The following is a 21254-nucleotide window of genomic DNA, read 5'->3' on the forward strand; positions in this document are numbered from 1 at the left end:
TTATTTTTTGTTGCTTGCGTTGGTGTCCCTGCCAAGTGAAGTCTGTGTGTCCAGCACTCTACAGAGTGTTTGCCGTACAATTATAATCAAGACTGGAGTGTCTCATTTTTCATTACATACCAACAGCTTTTCCTCCATCTCAGTTATTTCCAGCACTTTTGTTTTTGTCTATCAGAAATGGGTTTTCCACAAGATTTTTTTTGAGTTTTGCAGTTGAGGTTCCCTTTAGTGAAAAAAAAAAAATCAAGTTCCAAAAACTTGTGGTGGTGGTGATGGCGCAGTGGATAAGACACATGCCTTTAGTGTGAGAGACCCGGGTTCGAATCCACTGTGAGACACCTATGTGTCCCTGAGCAAGACACTTAACCCCTAGTTGCTCCAGAGGCGTGCGACCTCTGAAATATAGCAATTGTAAGTCGCTTTGGATAAAAGCGTCAGCTAAATGAATAAATGTAAATGTAAATGTAATGTAAATGTAAAAACCGCAGATGAAACTTGACCTAGTGCTGTCCTGACATACCGTGACCTCAGCTGACCTGTGATTGTCTTATTCTTAGTCTGGTTTTCATATATATACCAGGCTGTCAGGATGTCCTGAGCTGATCTCAAGGATCTTATCTGGGCTTTTTTTCTTACTAGTCAGTATTGGCTATCCCAAGGGTGTCCAATCCCGAATTAAACAAACCTGAACCAGCTATTCAAGGTCTAACTAGGGATATTAGAAACTTCCAGACATGTGTGTTGAGGCAAGTTGGAGCTAAACTGTGCTGGACAGTGGCCCTCCAGTTAGATATCCCATAGATGTGTCTTTTATTACATTTGAGCCCCTGAGAAACTCTCTATACGGACATGTATACATAGGATTGATTTTAAAGTTCCCCTGTAGTCAATAATTGTATCCCTTAAAACACATCTTTGATCATCAAAATGACACATTTAAACATTTTTCCTTGAAAAAAATTCTTCATGCCTTAAAATAGCTTGAACGTAATTCGACACCCTTGCCTCATTAATTATACGCGTTTCTATGAATATGCAAATGAGCCCCGCCTCCACTCACTCACAGCAGCTCAGAGGTTCACTCGTTGACGATCACACATTGATCTGATTGGTTGAAACGCCAGTGATTTAAAACCTTGTTTTTGAGACTGTCTTTAGTTCACTGCAGTTTTAAGGAGATTTATGAATTTACACATTGTTTGTCTTAAAGCACATTAAAAACACCACATAGACATATAAACAACATTTAAAAGCTTGATTTTCACCACAGAGGGACTTGCATAACTTTAATGTACTTGAAGTGCGCACCAAGCACTAGGAAAACACAAGTATCGGATCGGGACTCTGTATCGGCAGATGGTCAATATTCAATGACTCTGATCGGATTGTGAAATCCCAGCTTATCAGTAACAGGCAGCAAATCCATGTTCCCTGTCATCAATGTTTTTCACATCTCTTCAGGTGAGCTTCTGGTTGGTACGGGAAATCCTCACCGCTCAAACCCTGAAGATCCGCGCTGAGATCCTGAGCCACTTTGTCAAGATTGCAAAGGTACGTTCATGAACAGTTATTTTCAATGCTCTTATTGTATCAATAAGAAAGAGTATTACTAGAAGGCTAGAAAAGATCACTAATGCACCAAAATCTATTGCCAATACATCATTCCTTATGTATCTCAATAAACACCACAATGTCAAATTCATCAGTTTATTCAAGGATAAGAGTATATGTGTTATTCTTAATAACTACATTTCCCATCATGCAATGCTGCCTTAAATTTGGCCACAACTAGGTATCTTAGGACCTGTTTACATCTGGTATTAAGAAGCGTTTTGGTCAATTGGATCACAAGTGGACGACACTAAATACAGGTGTAAACAGTGTCTATAATGTTTTGAGCTTGTCCACTTTCAGCCACTTCCAGAGGTAGTCGAAAACACATCCGACCGGATTGTTTTCATAGTGTAAACGCTCATGTTGTCGAATGTGTTCAAACAGAAACAAAAGACCTTCTACTCTCCGACTACTGACCGAATGAGTAACATTATGGGAAGAGCTCTAGCCTGAGGGGTTTTGAACTTTTCCGGCTGAAGACCCAAGTTTGACAGCGTCCGGCTGGTCTTGTCAGAACAGAAACTAAAGCTGCTGCTCTCCGCGTGTTTTTCCGTCGTCTCTGGGCGTTTTCACATTTCCATTAGATCAAAAGATACATTTACCCACCTATAGACCCTCCCCTCAAAGAAATCAGGACAGAAGTGTTTGAAAGTGGATTAAAACACCAGGTGTAAACGGGAATGTCTCCCTGATCTACTTGTGATCCGGTCGACCAAAACGCATCTTAATACCAGGTGTAAACCGGGCCTATGAAGGCAGCATACAGAGCTGAAGAGCAATTAGGTCTGGATTTAGATATACTGTGAAATCTAATGATGTTGAATTGCTCCAGCTGTGTCGTGCTGCAATTGTGCATGTTGTGAGATGATGTTTGTGAGTCTGTCCAACTTCGACGGCTCACCTCATTAGTGTGGACTACAGGTTATTATACAGTATGTTCCTACTTTTGAAATAAGGTGCCATTAAAGTCGGTTGGCACACACTAAGCAATCAACAAAGCAATATTATTTAGTTTTATATAAGTATTCATAAATTTTCCTCTATTTCCTTCAAATCTCCATTACTTTACTTGAAGAGCTTAATGAAGTGCAGATATTTACGAAAGCCTATATAGAATGTGTTAATAAACATTTATAAATATGGCACACTTAAAAAAAAAAAAGTCTGATAATGACTCAGACAAATGTTTGCCCACCCTTTGGATTTTCATCCGGATAATCTTGCTCTCAAAAGAAAGTAAACTCATCAAAACAAGCCACGTCAATGAAGCGGCTTGAATATCAGGACCCGTGAGCCATCCTTCAGATATCTCATGACTAAATCTCAGAGGAACACTTGCTGACAGAACAAAAGCTGAGAAAAACACTCAGATTGAAGTCATCATGTGTCATGGAGTCGTTTCGGCTGCCCAAAATTTGCTGAAGCGAGCGCAAAGCAGTTTTCCATCATTTGTTGGGGCTTCATTGTGGGAGTAATGATGAAAGCAGGTCTCTATCTATCTGAAGGTCAATGTTATTTAGTGGACGCTGTCCAATCAGAGAGCAGTAAAGGGAGTTTTGAGTGGGCGGTAGCTTTGACATCATCTAACCTAACAAACAGACAGTAGTACATGTCAGCTTTATTGGAAGTGCATATAGATTTTCTTTGTTTTATAAATTGCAACCTAGTCTTTTATGAAGTGAGAACTTTTCATTACATGCATTTATTAGCAAAACATGATAAAGTAAAATGCAACCAGTAAAACGGAAGTGGTTGCTCTATAAATATACTCTTTGACTCGCTCGCGCTCTTTAAGTGGTTTGTGCATTGTGTTTTCTGAACTGTATAGCAATTCACCACTTGCTTTCTATGTGTGCAGAAACTTCTAGAGCTGAATAACCTTCATTCTATGGTGTCGGTGGTGTCGGCTCTGCAAAGCGCTCCCATCTTTAGATTGAGCAAGACCTGGGCGGTAAGACAAACTTATTTGATGACACTTATAAAATTCTTTATTGAATGAGTCTGTGGCTGTCCTCGAGGAGAGGTTTAGTCAGAGGATAGTTTCTGTCCCCACGATATAGCTAAATAAAGCCAGACTTGTCATAGTCCTCAAACTTTTGGCTACTTAATCATAATATCTGAATTATAAAAATGTGTTGCTCATATATCATGGTAAGTATGTTTTCTGCACTTTGCCCACTTAGTCCTGTAATTATTTTTCCCTGCTCACTTTGAAACTGATGCTTTTGAATACAACCGTTCCACTTGAAGCTTGTCGTTTAAAATGGAAAATAATTCTCTAGAATTGTGACTTTGTGGAAAGAGACGTGGAATCCAAACATAACACTTCTCTCATCATATTCTATACTGTATGGTTTTCAATAAGCGTAGATTGCAGAAAAAATTTGTCATAACTAGTGATGCACCCACATGAAAAGTTTGGCCGATACCAAAACTGAAGTTCTGAACAAATTGAGATGAAAACCCGAAAGCAAAAAGTGCTCGTTTGTAAAGTAAAGCTCATTCACTATGTTTTTGAAATAAGTCTCTTCTGATCACTGAGGCTGCATTTATTTGATCAAAAATTCAGTAAAAAGGGTAATATTGCAAAATATTTGTACAATTCAAAATAACTGTTTTCGATTTGAATATGTTATAAAATGTAATTTTATAATTACAGTCCTGTGATTTAAAAGCTGAATTTTCAGCATCATTACTCCAGTCTTCAATGTCACATGATCCTTCAGAAATCATTCTAATATGCTGATTTGCTGCTCAATAAGCCTTTCTGATTATTATCAATGTTGAAATCAGTTGTGCTGCTTCATATTTTTGTGGAAATCATGACACACTTTTTTTCAGGATTCTTTGATAAATAGAAAGTTCAAACGAACAGCATTAATTTGAAATAGAAATCTTTTGTAGCATTATAAATGTCCCTTTTGATTAATTTAGCACATTCTTGCTATTTCTTTAAAAAAAAAAAATTTCTCCCACACTAAAGGAACATGATTTGTATGGAAGCTTGTTTCCGCCACGGAATACATTTTTTTAAAAGTTAATAGCCACTTTTTTCTCACAATTGTGAATTTAAATCTATAACTCGCAATTGCAAGTTTATATCTCACAATTTTGAGAAAAAAAAAGTCTGAAATGTGAGATATAAACTATAAGCAATTGCTAGTTGTACATTCAGAATTGTGAGATAAAAAAAACTCGCAATTACCTTTTTTAATTTTTATCAGTGGCGAAAACAAGCTTCCATAGAATTGAGACAATTTACCTGCCAGAAATATTTCTATCAGCCCCCAGTCTCAATTTTTTGCATAATGTCCTTAAATCTGTTTTTGTTTTGTCAGACCATTTCTTGGATTTTATTCGTCTACATTGCTTGCATCAGATAAAAACCTAACAGGGAGGGTCAGGCTGTCGTTCAGTATTAAATTGAATCATGCATTATGTTGGAATTCCTAAAAAGTTATGCTTTTTGGTCTGTAAATGCATGTTATTTACTTGCCAAAACGAGGTTATACTCACATTTGCAATGGCGAGACTCAATTTTTGACCTTTGACCGCTTCATGATGACTAGATCATGCTGTTCTTTCTGCCACTATCCATCAAGATCATCGTGATGATTGCAGGGCTTCACAATTTAACTTTTCACTGTTAGCAAAAAACTCTGATTTTCATCTCGTATGGTCTTGATTGTCCAGGGCTTTTTATATCCAGTTTATTTTAAAAAAAAATATATGTTTGCCTCTATTTGTAGTAGAAGACACGAAATGGCTTCAGGGAATGTTTAAAGCTAGATTACTCGCAGCACAGCTCAATGTATCCAGTGCTTTTATTTTAATCCGGAAACATACAGAAGCTTTAGAGTGTTTTACTGGTTAAAAACAGAATATCTGGGTGCGTGTCTTTTGGCACTCGCCGTTGGACCCTCTTACTCTTCACATCTGAGGCCAGATGACCACTTCCCCAAAAAATTAACAGATGTTTGAAATATGGAGAGAAATTATGCTCTTAGGAAGTTTTCATCATTAAAATAGATGAACAATTTCCTGTACTTTCTTTCAATGAACAGTATGACCTTCAAAAAAGTACTGAACTTATTTTCCACTTGATTTTGGCCACTGCTTTCAAAACCTGTTGATTGGCCTCTCTCTTTGCTGCCTACTGTCTTCTAAAAGCTGGAATACATGATTTCTACTCAGATTTTTATCACGATTTGCAGTCTGGTTCAGTCGTCAATACTGTAGTTGCCGAATGTCTGCGGCAATCTGCAGATTTTGGGCAGTCGGAAATTCGGAATTGACAAATTTCACAGAAAATCGAGTAGTATGTGATGAGATATTTGTTTTAGCTTCAGACTATGATTCCATTTAGTCGGAAGATATCAAAACATGTTCGATATTCTGAGCCGGTTTTAGAACGCATCGAAGTGTCATTTCATGCATAACAATAGCCTCAATATTTGACTCCGCATAGATAAAATGACTGACTATGCCCATTATAATCTAGAGTCCATACTGACCGCGTCTACCGCTTCCAAATGCACTTACAGAGTCACTACATCAACAACTGTGGCCGTCTCCTGCACATCCATGTTTCATGTGTCATGCGTCTCATAGGTGCACAAGTTTGTTGTGTTCAGAACGATTTGAAAGTCTGGTAGTGTATGATCCTCAGTCGTTTAGTGTATGATGCCTGGTTTATCAATGCAACCATTTACAAATTCAGCAAGTGTATGATGACTACCGTTTTACAATCTGTTCAGATTGTATTCCAGCTTTAAAGCACTGTCCGAAATTTATTTTCGAATTCGAATTTCGAATGCCTTTTAAATTCCAATGTAGTTTCTGATTTTTAATTGAATTTAAGCTATAGCAAACATGATGCTGAATTATATTTAAATAAGGAAGTACAGATAAAATCAATTTAAGTAAAACAAAAAACATAACAATTTTTTTTTACTAGAAAAGCACAGATTTCAAAATTAGCTTGAAAATGTAGGTTGACAAAACAGCGAGGATGTATTGGGTGTGTGTACACTACCGGTCAAACGTTTGCATAATGTACTCAGAATTGTAATTATCATATTTATAATCAATTTTTATTGCTTTAATATGCCACATTTTACTTTTTTATATTGTTGGATGTTGTATGATTTTTAATGTGATTGCCTTAAAATTTAGCCAAAAAATAAGTCTTAGAAGGTAACGTTATACTGTAACCCTCAGATCAAATCAAGCCACCTTTATTTATATAGCGCTTTTTACAATACAGATTGTTTCAAAGCATCTTTACAGTGATTTTGTTTCGGTTGTACAGCTGATCTAGAAGAAAATAGTGTTATAGTCCAGCTTAAGTAAGTAGGTTTAGATCATAGGTTTTATAACAGCCAAGCACTGATGTCAGATCCATAATGTCGCTTAAACTCAATGACTCTTCAAAATGCAATGCTTTTGCTATTCCATTAATGATTTTTTTGGCTCCAGGTTTAGTTCAGTGATACTTACCTCTGCATTTGCTATTGATGATGCCAAGATCAACTTTGCAGGCATGTTTATGGCCCTGTCCATCCACCCTCAGAGGAACACCAGGGACACTTTGCTCTTTAAAAAACGTTCCTTAGCCGCTGAGAGTGTCCGTGGCGCCGGAGGTTTGGCGTTAGTCAAGGTGACGTGGATGAGAGATATTCATTTATGTACAGCATTAGAACTAGGAACGTCGTATCTGATATAATGCGAAGCCCAGATTGTCCAAAACGCAAGGGATAGTACATAAAATATGATGTCAGGGGAACAACACAAATTTGGAATAATGATTGATTGTTGTTCAAAAGCTCAAGGCTATAACCATTGATATCCTGCAGCAAATTCTCATTGTTATTAAAGGCAAGTATCACTGTTGCTGTTGCTCATACTAGGCAAGATGCAACAGGTTTCCAAGCACAAGCAATGAATCCATCCACACTTAAAGGGATAGTTCACCCAAACATTTAAATTAGGGCATGATTTACTCACCCTCAAGCCTTCCTATGTCTATATGACTTCCTTCTTTCAGACGAATACAATCAAAGTTATATTTAAAAAATATATATAATGGTAGTGAATGGAGGACAAAAATTTGAAGCCCAGAAAAGTGCATCCATAAACAAATAAGGTTGGCAACAAACTCAAGCTCCTCTGACATTTCTCTTTAAAAATTCTCTAATTTGTGATTGGTGTTTTGTTTTGCTCTATCCTCTGTGCTTCTGTGTTCATCATTACGTCATGCGTCAGGAAAGGGTCACTCTTTCACCGTAAATCGATGCGTACGGCCATCTATCCTCATCTATCATCTATCAACGGCCAGCTAGTTATTTTAGTCGATAAAGCACAATTCAAAGCAATTAAACTTTAATCTTTTGACAGCAGTGATATTTTAGTAGTATTTTTTATGCTGCTATAGTTTTCATTTAATATTTTTTTGGATTTGCTTTACATTTTATATTTGCCATGTTCATTTTATTTTTATTTTTTCTTATTTATTTTAAATAAAATTAATATTTAACCGATTTTTATTTCAGTTTTAGTTCGGTTTTAGTTCTAATTTTCAATGAAGTTTGATTAAGTTTTCATCCAATATTTATATTTTATTTTTGCTTTATTTTAGTTATTTAAAAAAAATATATATTTTAACAAATTTTTTTTTAATAGTTCTAGTTAACGATAATAACCCTGATTGACAGCTCTGCTTGTTGGTTCATATCTTGCCTGGTTTTGATTGATTTGAACAGACCAAAACACATTAAACTGGCTTGTAACTTGTCACACATTATTTGTGCTACATGAATGATACCTCAACAACCCACAATGGTGATTTTTGGGCAAGTATGACTGGAGAAAACAGGAAAGTATTACATGGTTAGCCAACAAACTTTATGGCCCATCTGCAGGTATGAGCTGGATGAGATTTGACTGTACTGTATTGAAAGCAGTCCAAGTCTAATTAATCCTGAGAGACCAGTAGCGCTTGTTTTATCCTCACACCTGCTCTCTCAGCCAGAGACCTGCCAGCTCAGGCACACATTTTCCTGCTCGGTCACCGCATTATGGCACCATATAGAGCAGAACAGGAGCTTTTTCAGTGGCTTTGTTCGCAAAAGGGCCACTTTAATCCCTACTGTTGAAACTGAAAGAAGAAACACAGAAGGAAGATTATACAGTGTTCTCTAGAATGATTCGCCTGGCGTTTCAGAGCTTTTCAGCAGACGTCAACAGCTGGCACTGAGAAAATTGATTTGAATCACAGATTGAAGAAATATTGGCCAATGTTCGATGTTAGGCATGCATAAGTGAAACCACCTGAAACATGGTATATCCGCTTTCAACACCATAAAGGTTAGACAATTTCCAAAACCATGATTTAGATGAGCTACGACTTTTACCAGAAGGAGCTCTGTTAGCTGCATTACAGGCTTCATTGATGGGGAAGCTCAGAGTACTTTGGACATTATTTTTATTTATTTATTTATATTTGTATGCAAGAGAATCTCTCACAGATTTTCAGATGTCCCACAGGTCATCTTGGGCTTTGATCAATGAATGCTTCACCTCTTACGGCTAAATGAGTTGTAAATTAAAACAAAGATTAGTTGAGTACAAGAAAAGAAAATACATGTTCAGTCTTTTTTATTAAATGCATTACTTGCATTTTTTTAGTAATTATTTGTGAAATTTACTGGCAGTTTCTGAGTGATTATTGTTTCAAATTATATCCTAGAGCAATTTGTTTTCAGTTTTTTTAAGTTCAAAGTCATTTTTGTTTGGTAGTGCAACATGAAATATTAAGTACTTGTGTGTAATGATTATTTTGATAATCCACTTATCTGTAGATTCTTTTTTTTATTAATCAGATGAAAAATCAAAAAAAAAAATATTGTTAAATAAAAAATAAAAAATAGTTTTGCAAAATTATTGAACATCCTGCCCAATATAGTCCTCCAAAAATTGACTATATTTGTGTTCCTGCATTCAAATTGCTAAATGTATCAAAAGCCATGTTTACATCCACATATTTTTATACGCATTGTGGGTTATCACATAAAGAACACTGGATGGAAATGCCAAGATGTGCATAAGTTCTAAAAGTGCACATAAAAAACGTATTCACTGAATTGAGGTAGAACATTATTTTACTCGATGAGACACATAAGATATGATGGATTTATGCGGTAAACGTGTTTCCATCAATGCGTAAAGAGAAACTCATGACTTTGCCTCAACAGAGGATGTGATTTGATAACTGGACTAACCAGTGGACCAATCGCATCAAGCTATCTCAAATGTTGGTTTGGTGGTTCTGAAAAGCCTGAGTCAAAGGCTCAATCCCATTTCACCCCTTGCCCCTACCCCTTGTTTTCGAGTGTACCCCTGGAGTTACAAGGGCCAAGGGGTTGAAATATTCCCCTACGAAATGGAACAACCCTTCATGAACCCGATACGTCATCAGTCGTTGATGATCGCTCTGACTAGCGACGTTTTTACAGGATTTCTCCATGATAACGACTGACAATGAGCGGCGCTGCTCTTACCTCTGAGGAAACATGATGATTATAACGTTCCTTCCTCGAAATGTATGTCTTTTCTGTTTCAGAAAGGTAATTTATTATATAATTTCTTAATTTAAATTACTATATTATTATTATCAGAGTAAATTAATTGCATGGTGGTGTCATCCGGGGCTGAATTTAAATGTTTAACCGTTTGCGAAGCCATCTCGCCGGTGATTCGCGATTGTATTCTGGGAACTTTCTCGTAGCCCTCAGTTCAGAGTGTGCCTCTGAAAAATCTCCTTTTCGAGGGCTATGTAGCCCTACCCCTTCGCCCTACCCCTCTATCACAACACCAATCGGGACACCCTACCCCTAGACGTGAACGCGCAAAACGGAGGGGTAAGGCCAAGGGGTGAATTGGGATTGAGCCAAAGTCTGTCATCAGAATGATTTGGTTTAATCAAAGTCCTTTTAGGCAAGTCATGCCACTCGGCCGCCATCTTGGCAACGCCTCCGGGCAACCATTTCGGACTAACAAGACCAGGCTCGTATCTAAATGAATGGACAGAGAGTCAGATCTGCACTTTCACTGGTCACCGGGACATAAAAACTGCATGTATAGAAACAGCAGTAAAATATGATAAAAATCGCTGAAAAAATTTGATGACTTTGCCCCAAAATAAGGTTTAAAATTCCCTTTCCCCTACAGGTTATACTTTTACTATGCATGCGCAAGGGTTCTCTCCCTCTCTGTCGTGCACGCGCTACACTGTTTGAAGCTCAGTATGTGCTAGCTCTTGCTGGTTCGCTCTAGATTCCGGGAGATTTTAACTAATTTGTGGGCATCAGGGAGCCGCTATCAATATGGGGGAGACACCGGGAACTTCCAGGAGACTTGGTAAGTCTGATATTTACACAACTCACACATACACTGCATATCAAATCTGCCTCCTTTTTAAACAGTAACGTATTTTCCGCTGTCGCAAACCTCAATTGTGCGCATGCGTCAGTGGAACCAGACGATAGGCTTAAATGTTTCCCGGCTTGACTGTTAAAAGCAGGCGATTGGCTTTCCAGCGGGAGGGGCGGGACATGTGCATACAACCGCTATCTTTGACGTTACGGATTTTCCCTATAGTTGTATTGAGGATCGAGGAAGTGACATGTCTCTATATAAGTAGTCTCTGGTTTAATTCCCTCCAGAAGCGTCTCACATGATTCCAAACACCAGCATCCGAACGCAAGAGAACATGACAGCGTTTATTCTTTCGTCTGACGCTCTGAGACTCATCATGACGGAGCAGAAAAGAGCCAGTTTCTTCCCTGCTTGAAACAACATCCATTTTTATTAGAGATATTTTGTGCCAGTTTAAAAGGAAATTACAATTTTGTTCTCTTGAGAAAGGTAAATACAATAGGCTAAGTATTGTCTGTCAAAATGTCTTAGTGTTATTCATGGTACGTTGTAGTAATTTTATAATGTTCGATGGTTGAAGGGTGAGTAGAATATTGTCATCTCATTGTACCCAGTTTTTGAAAATGCTTATTGCATTCATAGAGAACCTTTGCTGATTGTTTACGGTTTAACGGAAGTTACTCCCATAATTCATTCAAAGTGTCATTTGGGTTTAGTAGGGGAAAGGTTGATAAAGAATATGAGTGTGACTGAGAACTGTCACAACTCAACGAGGAGAAGCACCTGACATCTGCAGGATCCAGCTGCAGGATCCCGGGAGCAGTTCAGGACAACAGCCTGCAGTTATGTGTCAAACCAGGCGCTAAATTCTGAGCTGTTGTCCACAAACAATCCACATTCTCACAGACTGGTCCAGATTTTGTCCAGATGAGAGTGAAAGAGCAGTGCAGGATGAAGGCCATGACATCAATCATATCTATGACTCTATGATGCTGGTCTTAAAAGATCGGTTTGTTACTCTTTACATATGTTTCCAACAGGGTTGTGCGCCACTCATAATTGAATTGAGAAAACCTTTTAATTAACAGTTCATTGATCCTTAATTGAGTTTTGGAACATGTTGAAAAAGCTTTGAAGTTTGAGAGTTTATAGGCTTTGAAAAAGTATAGATTTCATCATATTTAATACATCTTTTTTGGACAAAAGGTAGATTTCATGAAACCCTTACTGTATGTAGGTCTATAATTTATTATAAAGGTATTCATAATGCACATTTTAGTGCTTTACATATTTTCATAAATAGGTTAAAATGCATTATAATTTGCACATTCCTTGTTACACCTTAATTTGCTTGACGTGTTTTAATGCATTATTCTTTCTAAAGGTGTAACAATATACAGTACGTATTCATGTAACAATATATAGTATGTATTCATGTATTATAACTGTGGTTACAATTATTCATGAGACCATACAATGCATTAGAAGGTTAATTACAAGGCATAATCAATGCATTTCATCAATTAAAGTGTTACCGAACTCTTAATTTCCCAGAATGCATCACCCGTGCAATTCTCCTTACTGTTGTTCTGATTCAGATTTCAATTCAAATCCCCTATTTTGTAATTCACTTCAAATTCACAGACATGAGTTGAATGGGAACTAATCTTTCATTTTGCACAACCCTGGTTTCTAAGCTAATCGTATAATTGTTTCAATGCTTTCTTGGACCTGAAATTGCTTTGGCTTTTTAAATTTCAGACTAACAAAGCTATTGACGTTAAACTGACTCTTTATCCATCTGACAGCGTTTCCATTGATCGTCTTTCGTGTGTGACGGTGGAATAAAAGTCTTTTCTGCCAGGATTCCTCATGTCAGCTCTTCCCATTAAACTTTTATGATTACAGTGGGAACAGGGATCTGTGAGGCATGTAATGGCATAAAGTTCTAGACGGTTAAATAAAAACGCTTGCAAATAGTCATTTTCAAATGCTTTTAATATTCTGATATTTGGACACAGTGGAAGAATGTGGTTAAATCTCACGAAACCTGTCATGAAATGTTCCAGTCATATTTCATCCCAAAAGCACTAGAAATAAAAATGATATTTTGCAGAAGAAAGATGAAAATTATTTTTTCATCAAGGATAATCATGCCAAGATTAAATAATCTCTGCTTGTGCTGTGAGTTGCAACATGTGAAAGGTTCACTTTAGTTACATATTTGCATAATTTTTCAACATTTTTGTGAATAAATAAAAGCTTGAATTTGAAATGCGAAAAGCTGGTCGGTTTGAACATTTGAAATGGAAGAATTTAAGGCATAAATATTAGTAGTATAACTTGTAGTGTAACAAAAAGAAAATAGTGTAATATTATCACGTTATTTTTAAATTTACTGTAAAATCACAATATATGACAAAATAATCACAATACAACTTTTTGGCCAAGTTGTGCAGCGATATATATCAATAATTTTAAAATAAAACAACCATAATAAGACACTTATTTAAAAAAACAAGTTTTATTCACTTGCATATCATGTGAGCCCAAACCGACATCAGAGAACCTTGAATATGCAAATGGGGGGTTAAAATAAAAAAATATTAATTTAAAATCTCAGTTTTTTTTTAACAGGTTTGTCTAACAAAAAAGTTTCAGAACCCCTTCACTACAGTGAGCAGACATATCCAGTTTATTATTTATTTGTTAGTTTGTTTTTACTTTTAATTTTAGAGTTAAATATTATTTGGACATTTTATTGAGAGGTTTCCTGACATCAAGTCATGGTGAAAATTAATATTATATTTTAACTGATATTGAAATGCATGTTATAAATATAATAGCTCAATGTATGAAAACATTTTAGATCATATTTTTCTTTAAAACAAAATTTGTTAACACTTTATTTTAAGGTGACATAATTACACGTTACTACATTAACTTTTAATGTACAGTTTTAACAATTACAGTTTTACAATTACAGTAACTTATGTATAATTACAAGTAACCAAACCAAAACCTAACCCAAACCGTAACTTCATAGCAAGTACATAGTTAATAAATATAACTCCGTACTTATTTGTGTTAGTACAATGTAACTACGTAAAATAATAATCTTTCATGGTTTCTGTTCTTTTAGTTCAGGGATGGGCAACTCCGGGCCTCGAGGGCCACTGTCCTGCAGAGTTTAGCTCCAACCCTAATTAAACACACCTGAACAAGCTAATCAATGTTTTCAGGATTACTAAAAAATATTTTTTGTCAGGGTTGGAGCTAAACTCTGCAGGACAGTGGCCCTCGAGGACCGGAGTTGCCCATCCCTGTTTTAGTTTGTAGTTGCATGTGTTTGATTTATGTTCCCTTTTTTCCAGTTTGTTCATAGTTCATGTAAGCACATCTGAGGACTCCGAGCTGTGTGTGTGTGTGTGTGTGTGTGTGTGTGCTTGCGTACACGCCCGTGTTTCCTATAGGTCTCAACCACTTCCTCTTCCATTGCAATCCATCCGTATTCACAGAGGGGATCGAAATCCATCCCTTCCCTGGCTCACGCAGATTCATCCATCACTTTTTCCATCTCAGTGAAATCTGCTGCTCACCACAAACCTGAAACACGACAGTGTCTTCCTAAACTTCTTATCCCACTGCCAACTATAACACCAAGATGCTGACTGTCCTAATTTCATATCCCATTCCTCGTATCCCATTCCATATTCCATTTTATCGGGTCATTCTAAAGTTTCCATGCTGGTGTAGTTGAGTTCTCGTGTCTTTATAGTTCTGGTCCTGACTGAACTTAGTCTGAAATCCCACTGTAAAATGTTCCTATAGCCACTAAAAGAATGTTTGTCTGTGCGCATGTTCGGAAAGGATTGTGTCAGTGTGGAGTGATATATTAAGGCTGTCTGCGCTGTGGGAATCAACTTTCCTCCGGTGTAATATCTTTTTCCATCAATCCCACTGCACTGCTTCAGCCCTTTACAATATATCCATGTAATTGGCATGTCTTGTATTAGTAACTTGTATTACAGTTCTTACATTTAGTGGCGTTTGCTCAAGCATCCCTATTACTAATGCTCATACTTCTAAACATACATTTGTTAAGCTCAATCAGGGCTCTAGCAATGCAGAGGTCATGTGTTCGATTCCAAGGAAATGCATGAACTGATCAAATGTGTTCTTTGAATGCAATGTAAGCTGCTTTATATAAATACTTAAATCTAAATATAATAGTCTAGTTGGATGTAAAAGTGTAAAAATATTGTATTCTTCTGGTCAGCCATACACATTTAATCTGTAATTATCAAAATTCATGCAGAAATCATGCTCCCTTAAATTGGCTTGCAATGAAATTGACCACATGTTCAGTGACTGTATTTACATTTAATGTGGCATGCCTTTTTTTTATTAGCCTTTGTAATGTATGCACACTACCCTTCAAAAGCTTATTTATATATTAATTTATTAATACTTTTCAGCAAGGATGCATTCAATTGATCAAAAATGAAAGTAAAGACATTTATGTTTCAAAAGTTTTCGATTTCAAATAAATGCTGTTAAACTGAAAAAAAAAATCTTCCACAAAACATGTTTTTTGCATTAATAATAATGATCAGGAATGTTTTATGAGCAGCAAATCAGCATATTAGAATGATTTCTGAATGATCATGTGACTGGAATAATGATGCAAAAAATTCAGCTTTGATCACAGGAATAAATTACATTTCTACTATAGAAAACATTTATTTTAAATTGTAAGAATATTTCCCAATATTACTATTTGTACTGTAATTTATCTAAAATAAATGCAGCTTTGAGCAGAAGAGACATAATCGTATCAAGCGATCTGTAACAGATAAAGCACAGTGACAGATGGTAAAAACGCTGTTACTCACACTTGTGTTGCATTACTGTCTGATCCAATGTAGTTGACACTGCATCATTTTTTATTTTCCGTTTCCCTGAAAAGCCTGAATCAATCTGTGTCTTGTTTAAAAGCGAGTCCGCAGTAAAATGCAGCGAACCCACGAACAGTGTTTGACTGATGCGATCTATTTCTTTGTTAAAATTAAAGTTCACACTTTCTTAATGTTAGGATCACAAGGCAATGCAAAGACAGTATTTTTTCTTCAGCTTATCTTCAGAGGGGTCTATTTTTGTTGCTCAAGTAATCCTGTACACATGCGTCTCTCTTATTGACTACATGAAATGTGTGAATAAGCTAAAGAGGTAATGATATAGAAGTAGGCGTTGATGTCTTTTGTCGTTTTGGAAGCTTGGCTTCAATAAAACCTGTTTCTGGACTAACAAGGAAGCTTTGAGTTCTGAAACTTGCAGGATATTGTTATAGTACAATGACCTCTTATATGTCAAAAGATCAAGGCAAATTTGGAAAACCCCTTTAATTATGAATTCTGTCAAATGAGAGCTTTCATCATTATGTTCCAGCATTTTTATATATAGTGTAAAATATGCGTTTTTACAGCGGTGGTTTGAGTTCTTGACTAGCACCGTGATGTTTCCTTCTCAAAGTCTTGAGCCTGAATGCACCACACCTCTGTTTTCTGCTATAGTCAGTGGAATTTCAAATGTGTCTATTTCTTCCCATCATGAGGTATTTACCACTGCAAATGTACAAGCTTTTAGCATTGTCCCCAAGAGCCTCGTAAAGCAGTGAGATGGCAGCTTCCATGAGCTCATGGTGTGAGCAGTGCGAGTGGTTATTAATGATGGAGACCCGGCTCTCTGTCTCAGGAGTTTTGCACCATATGCCCGCTCTGGCTTTGGAGTTGTTGGTTGTATTTTGGAACAAGCTGGGTGGGAAAAGGTACAGAATAAACCATTAAAACCTTCTGGGGGAAACAGGCCAGAATGTTTAGAATAGAAGATGTTTAGCAATCGTTAGATTTGAGTTTCAGTTTTTTGTTTCACTGATCCTTTAGATGTTGTTGCACTTGCAGAGTGGAGAAATGGCATTTATATACAAATGCATCATAAAACAACTGGTGACACTTTACAGTCTCACTAACATAATGCATTAGCTAACATAAACTAACAATAAACAATATATTTTTACAGAATTTATTACCTTAGTAAAAATGTAATTGTACATGTTAGTTCAAAGTACATTAATGTCAACAAATATAACTTTTGCATTAGTAATGCAAAAAAATGCATTAGTAAATGGGTAACATGTTACAATAAGATTCATTAGTTAACATTAGTTAACTACATTAGTTAGCTTGAACTAAAAATTAAGAATTAAGATTTTGTTAATGTTAATTTAAACATTTACTAATACTTTATTAAAATCGTGTTAACATTAGTAATGCACTGTGATCTAACATGAACAAACATTGAACAGCTTTATTTTTATTAACTAACATTAACAAAGATTAACAAATACAGTAACAAGCTCATGGTTAGTTCATGTTAGTTAACATTAACATTCACATACTTCCCTGTTAAAAAATAATATTTCCTAAAGGGTGTTTTCACGGTTTGATACCGTAGAAGAACCATTTTCGGTTCCTCAAAGAACCTTACATTGAACTGTTCTTAAAATAACATAGCAATAAAAAAAGTCTAAATATAAAGAACATTTAAAATAATTTCACCAAAAAAAATACCTTTTGTGGAATGGAAGGGTTCCATGGATGTTAAAGGATCCTCATGGAACCACAGATGTCAATAAATAACCTTTATTTTGTGTAGAGTTTAGCTTTGAATCAAGTTCCTGATTTAACACACAAATGATTGAGGTTCACAACTCCATATACATTATTACAGATTGTATGATTTCAACCTCCAGAAAGTTTGTGTGTGTGTGTGTGTGTGTGTGTGTGTGTGTGTGTGTGTGTGTGTGTGTGTGTGTGTGTGTGTGTGTGTGTGTGTGTGTGTGTGTGTGTGTGTGTGTGTGTGTGTGTGTGTGTGTGTGTGTGTGTGTGTGTGTGTGTGTGTGTGGCGCAGGTCAAAGCCGGGGCATGGCAGCTGTGAAGTCTAAAAGAAGCTTCAGAAACAGTTGGTCTGATAGTTTCTCTCCTCAGGTTGTTCATCCATTCGGGACGGGCTGCTGAAAGCCGTTTGTTTGCATTTGCTCGGCATGTTGAGAAGATCCCCTTATAATCCACCAGCTGTGCTCATTCACTCTGTGCAACTGGAAATAGGTTTTAAATTGTGTTAGGGTCAATTCATCCCACTTTTGATTGTTAAACTGTTTGAAGCACTAGTTGAACTATTTATTTCTTATTGAATTTTGTGAATTTCTCATTTAGGTTCATGAATGTGCATGCAAAGTTTCAACACATAGATTTGTTTTGGAAAGGCTGTACAAATTTTGGTTTCATCGATTGTGTTTGTGGTCAAATTGACCCACATTGGTTTCCATGCAATTTGCCAAGAATCAACACTTGGTAAGAGTCAGGTAAAAAAAACAACAACAAAAAAACAGAAACCGTTTATTGTATCTTGACAAACACCAACATGGAGTAACAAGATTTTAACACAATTAACAAAAGAGGATTAAATCTGTTTGGTAGCCAATATAGTCCTCAGCCACTTAAATACTGAAAAGTCATTAAAAGACTGAAAGTCTTTGTTCACTGAAAACTTATCGAATAAAAAATGGTTTAGAATTTACTCTGAAACTATTTTCACTCAGCAATTGATAGTGAATTTCACAAATAATTACAAAGGCAAGTAACGCATTGAATTAAACATTTTGAAGTATAAAGACTGAAATAGTATTTTCTTGTTTAAAAACTTCATTCATCTTTGTTTTATTTACAACAGTAACATAATTAAAACTGAAATGCATGGAATGGAATCTGTAAGACGTTATATTTGCTCTGCAGAACTGATTATTGATGTTGAATTCAGCAGCCTTTCCATGTGGGCCTGATTATGTGCTGCTTGTATCTCATTCAACTTTTGTTTATTAGCTTCCCAATATGGTCTGTGTTTCAGATGAAATACTAACAGAACTCCGCAACTTTCCTGTTTTTCTTTAGCTGATCAATAGGAAGGACAAGGCCACATTTGACAAGCTGGACTACCTGACGTCTAAAGAGCATAACTACGTCAGGATGAGAGAGTACATCCGCTCGCTAAAGATGGTGTCCTGCATCCCCTACCTGGGTGAGTCCTCATCTCTTCTCTCTCTCTCACACTCACACAGAGTTCAATTGCTCTCCCCTCCCCCTGCCACCGCTGGATTGTGTTCACATTATAATAAGATAAGATAAGATAAGATAAGATATACTTTATTGTCCCCGAAGGGAAATTTGTTTTGGACTCTGTCCCTTCCGCAGTTTTTACAAAGACAACACAAAGTACAAAATACAAAGGACAAACATCTCTCAACACATCCTCTCACAAACATGTTCTCATATACATTAGATAGGTACGTATATAGTATGCACATTAACACCTTTTATTGGCAAGTTTAAAACCATTATTGATCACAGCTCCCATATTGCACATCCCCGGTGGTATACATATTGCACTTCTCAATGGTATACATATTGCACTTCTCAATGGTATACATATTGCACATCCCCGATGGTCTACAGATATTATTTAGGTCCCATCCGTGATGCTTTTGCATCATCAGAGGAGCAGCTGTTTACCCCTGTTGTTTGGGACCTGCAACGCAGGAGAACGTGGCAAAATACATAGCATTGCTCACCTCACTTTTTACATTTTGGTTTCTGAACCTTTGGTCAACAGCACTTGCGTCTGTCTGCCGTGAATGTACTGCAAACGGTCTAAAGAGTGCGGGAGCCGAAATGTGATATACATTCTCTCTGCTTAGAGCCCATCAGTCACACTTGTGAGGAAAGTGAGTAAGACACTAAACAGACACAAACACAGAGATTTATTGAATCGTACATCATCAACATGGCTTGACATTACATTTTTTGCTCACCAGCTGCTGTGGCTAGTGGTTTTCCAAAGTTACTAGCCACTCAGCATTTTCATTGACTGGAATTTTGACATCGATACCACGGGGAAAAACTGCTATATGGATATTTTTAATATTATCTCATAATTTGGCAGCAGGTATATTAGGCTGCTGTCACTTTAAGAACTGATGCACGGATCCATTATACTGTTACACATGTATTTCTTTCTCAACTGTTTACATTGACTTAGTCAAGTCAAGTCACCTTCATTTATCTAGCGCTTTAAACAATATAGATTGTTTCCAAGCATCTTTACAGTGATAATAGGAAATTAAAGTAACAGAGATTGTTTTGGCTTTACAGCAGCTCTAGAATAAAGTTATTGTCCAGCTAAAGTTTTGATTGAAACACGTCACGATACCGTTCTAACAGAAAAGGTGAAAGTCTTGAAAAATATTGGAAAAAAAGTTATCTCTGTGCAAACTTCAAAAACGCAAACCTTTGTAAACGCTGATGGCGTGCACATTCGTTATGCGCGTTTGAATGTGAATGTGCACAGGCATGGTCTTTCTTTACAAATTGACCTCAACAAATTACGTGTCTGGCCTTAAATATTTATAATACAGAATTATTTATTAGTTCCGCGTTGCCATGTGAACTGGAATTATTTTGACACCGTTTTATCTGTACAGAGGTCAAGTGAAGGGAAGGAGGCCTTCACAGGGGAGAGACTAGTTGACACTTCAGGACTGCGTTGTCGTCGTGTCCAGGCGCAGGTCCTTCATCAGATCTGGATACGGCCTGGATCCGGCGGACTGCGGTAAACCTCAGGATAAACAGAAAGACTAATATTAGAGTAGACGACATTCTTCTTATGATGTAACGAGTACATCAGGATATAGAGAGTCCATCAGTTTTAATTTACTTAAAACATAATTGACTGTGTTTACATGAATAATCACCAAGACCGGCATTTTGACATTATTTTGTGTGTATTTGACTGTTTAAGTGTAATAAGCAGCGAAAAAGAACTCATTTTAGTACTGAGAGGCTTTATGTTCTGCACTTTGGGTGTGAGCACATAATCTGCGGAAATTAGTAAAATTATGCGCAATAAGCACAATCCCACAGCGAAATTCAAGCCCTGTAACAGCAACAATATTAATCAGGAGCAAATTAAACGAGTGAGTGAGGAGAGGCGGGTCACTGTCAGAGAGATGAGAGAGAGAGAAAGAGCAGCTGGTATCATGTGTCTATTCTGCGGAAAAATGAGTATTGTAAGCGTTTCCGATATTTCAGTAT

The 21254-nt window shown here is 36.6% G+C and overlaps 1 protein-coding gene across 2 annotated transcripts in view; it reads left to right on the plus strand.

The window, feature by feature from the left end:
• Positions 1-21254, plus strand: part of LOC143749271 (ras-specific guanine nucleotide-releasing factor RalGPS1) — a 136436-nt gene that overhangs the window by 40911 nt on the left and 74271 nt on the right. For both annotated transcript variants that reach the window (XM_077241816.1, XM_077241817.1), the window contains exons 6-8: positions 1462-1551; positions 3473-3565; positions 19059-19185. In XM_077241816.1, coding sequence (XP_077097931.1) covers positions 1462-1551; positions 3473-3565; positions 19059-19185 — 310 coding nt within the window. The remainder of the gene's footprint in view (positions 1-1461; positions 1552-3472; positions 3566-19058; positions 19186-21254) is intronic.

This window comes from Siphateles boraxobius, unplaced genomic scaffold (assembly GCF_051911475.1).
Source record: "Siphateles boraxobius isolate OS27281-9 unplaced genomic scaffold, OSU_SipBor_1 24, whole genome shotgun sequence".
NCBI lineage: Eukaryota > Metazoa > Chordata > Actinopteri > Cypriniformes > Leuciscidae > Siphateles > Siphateles boraxobius.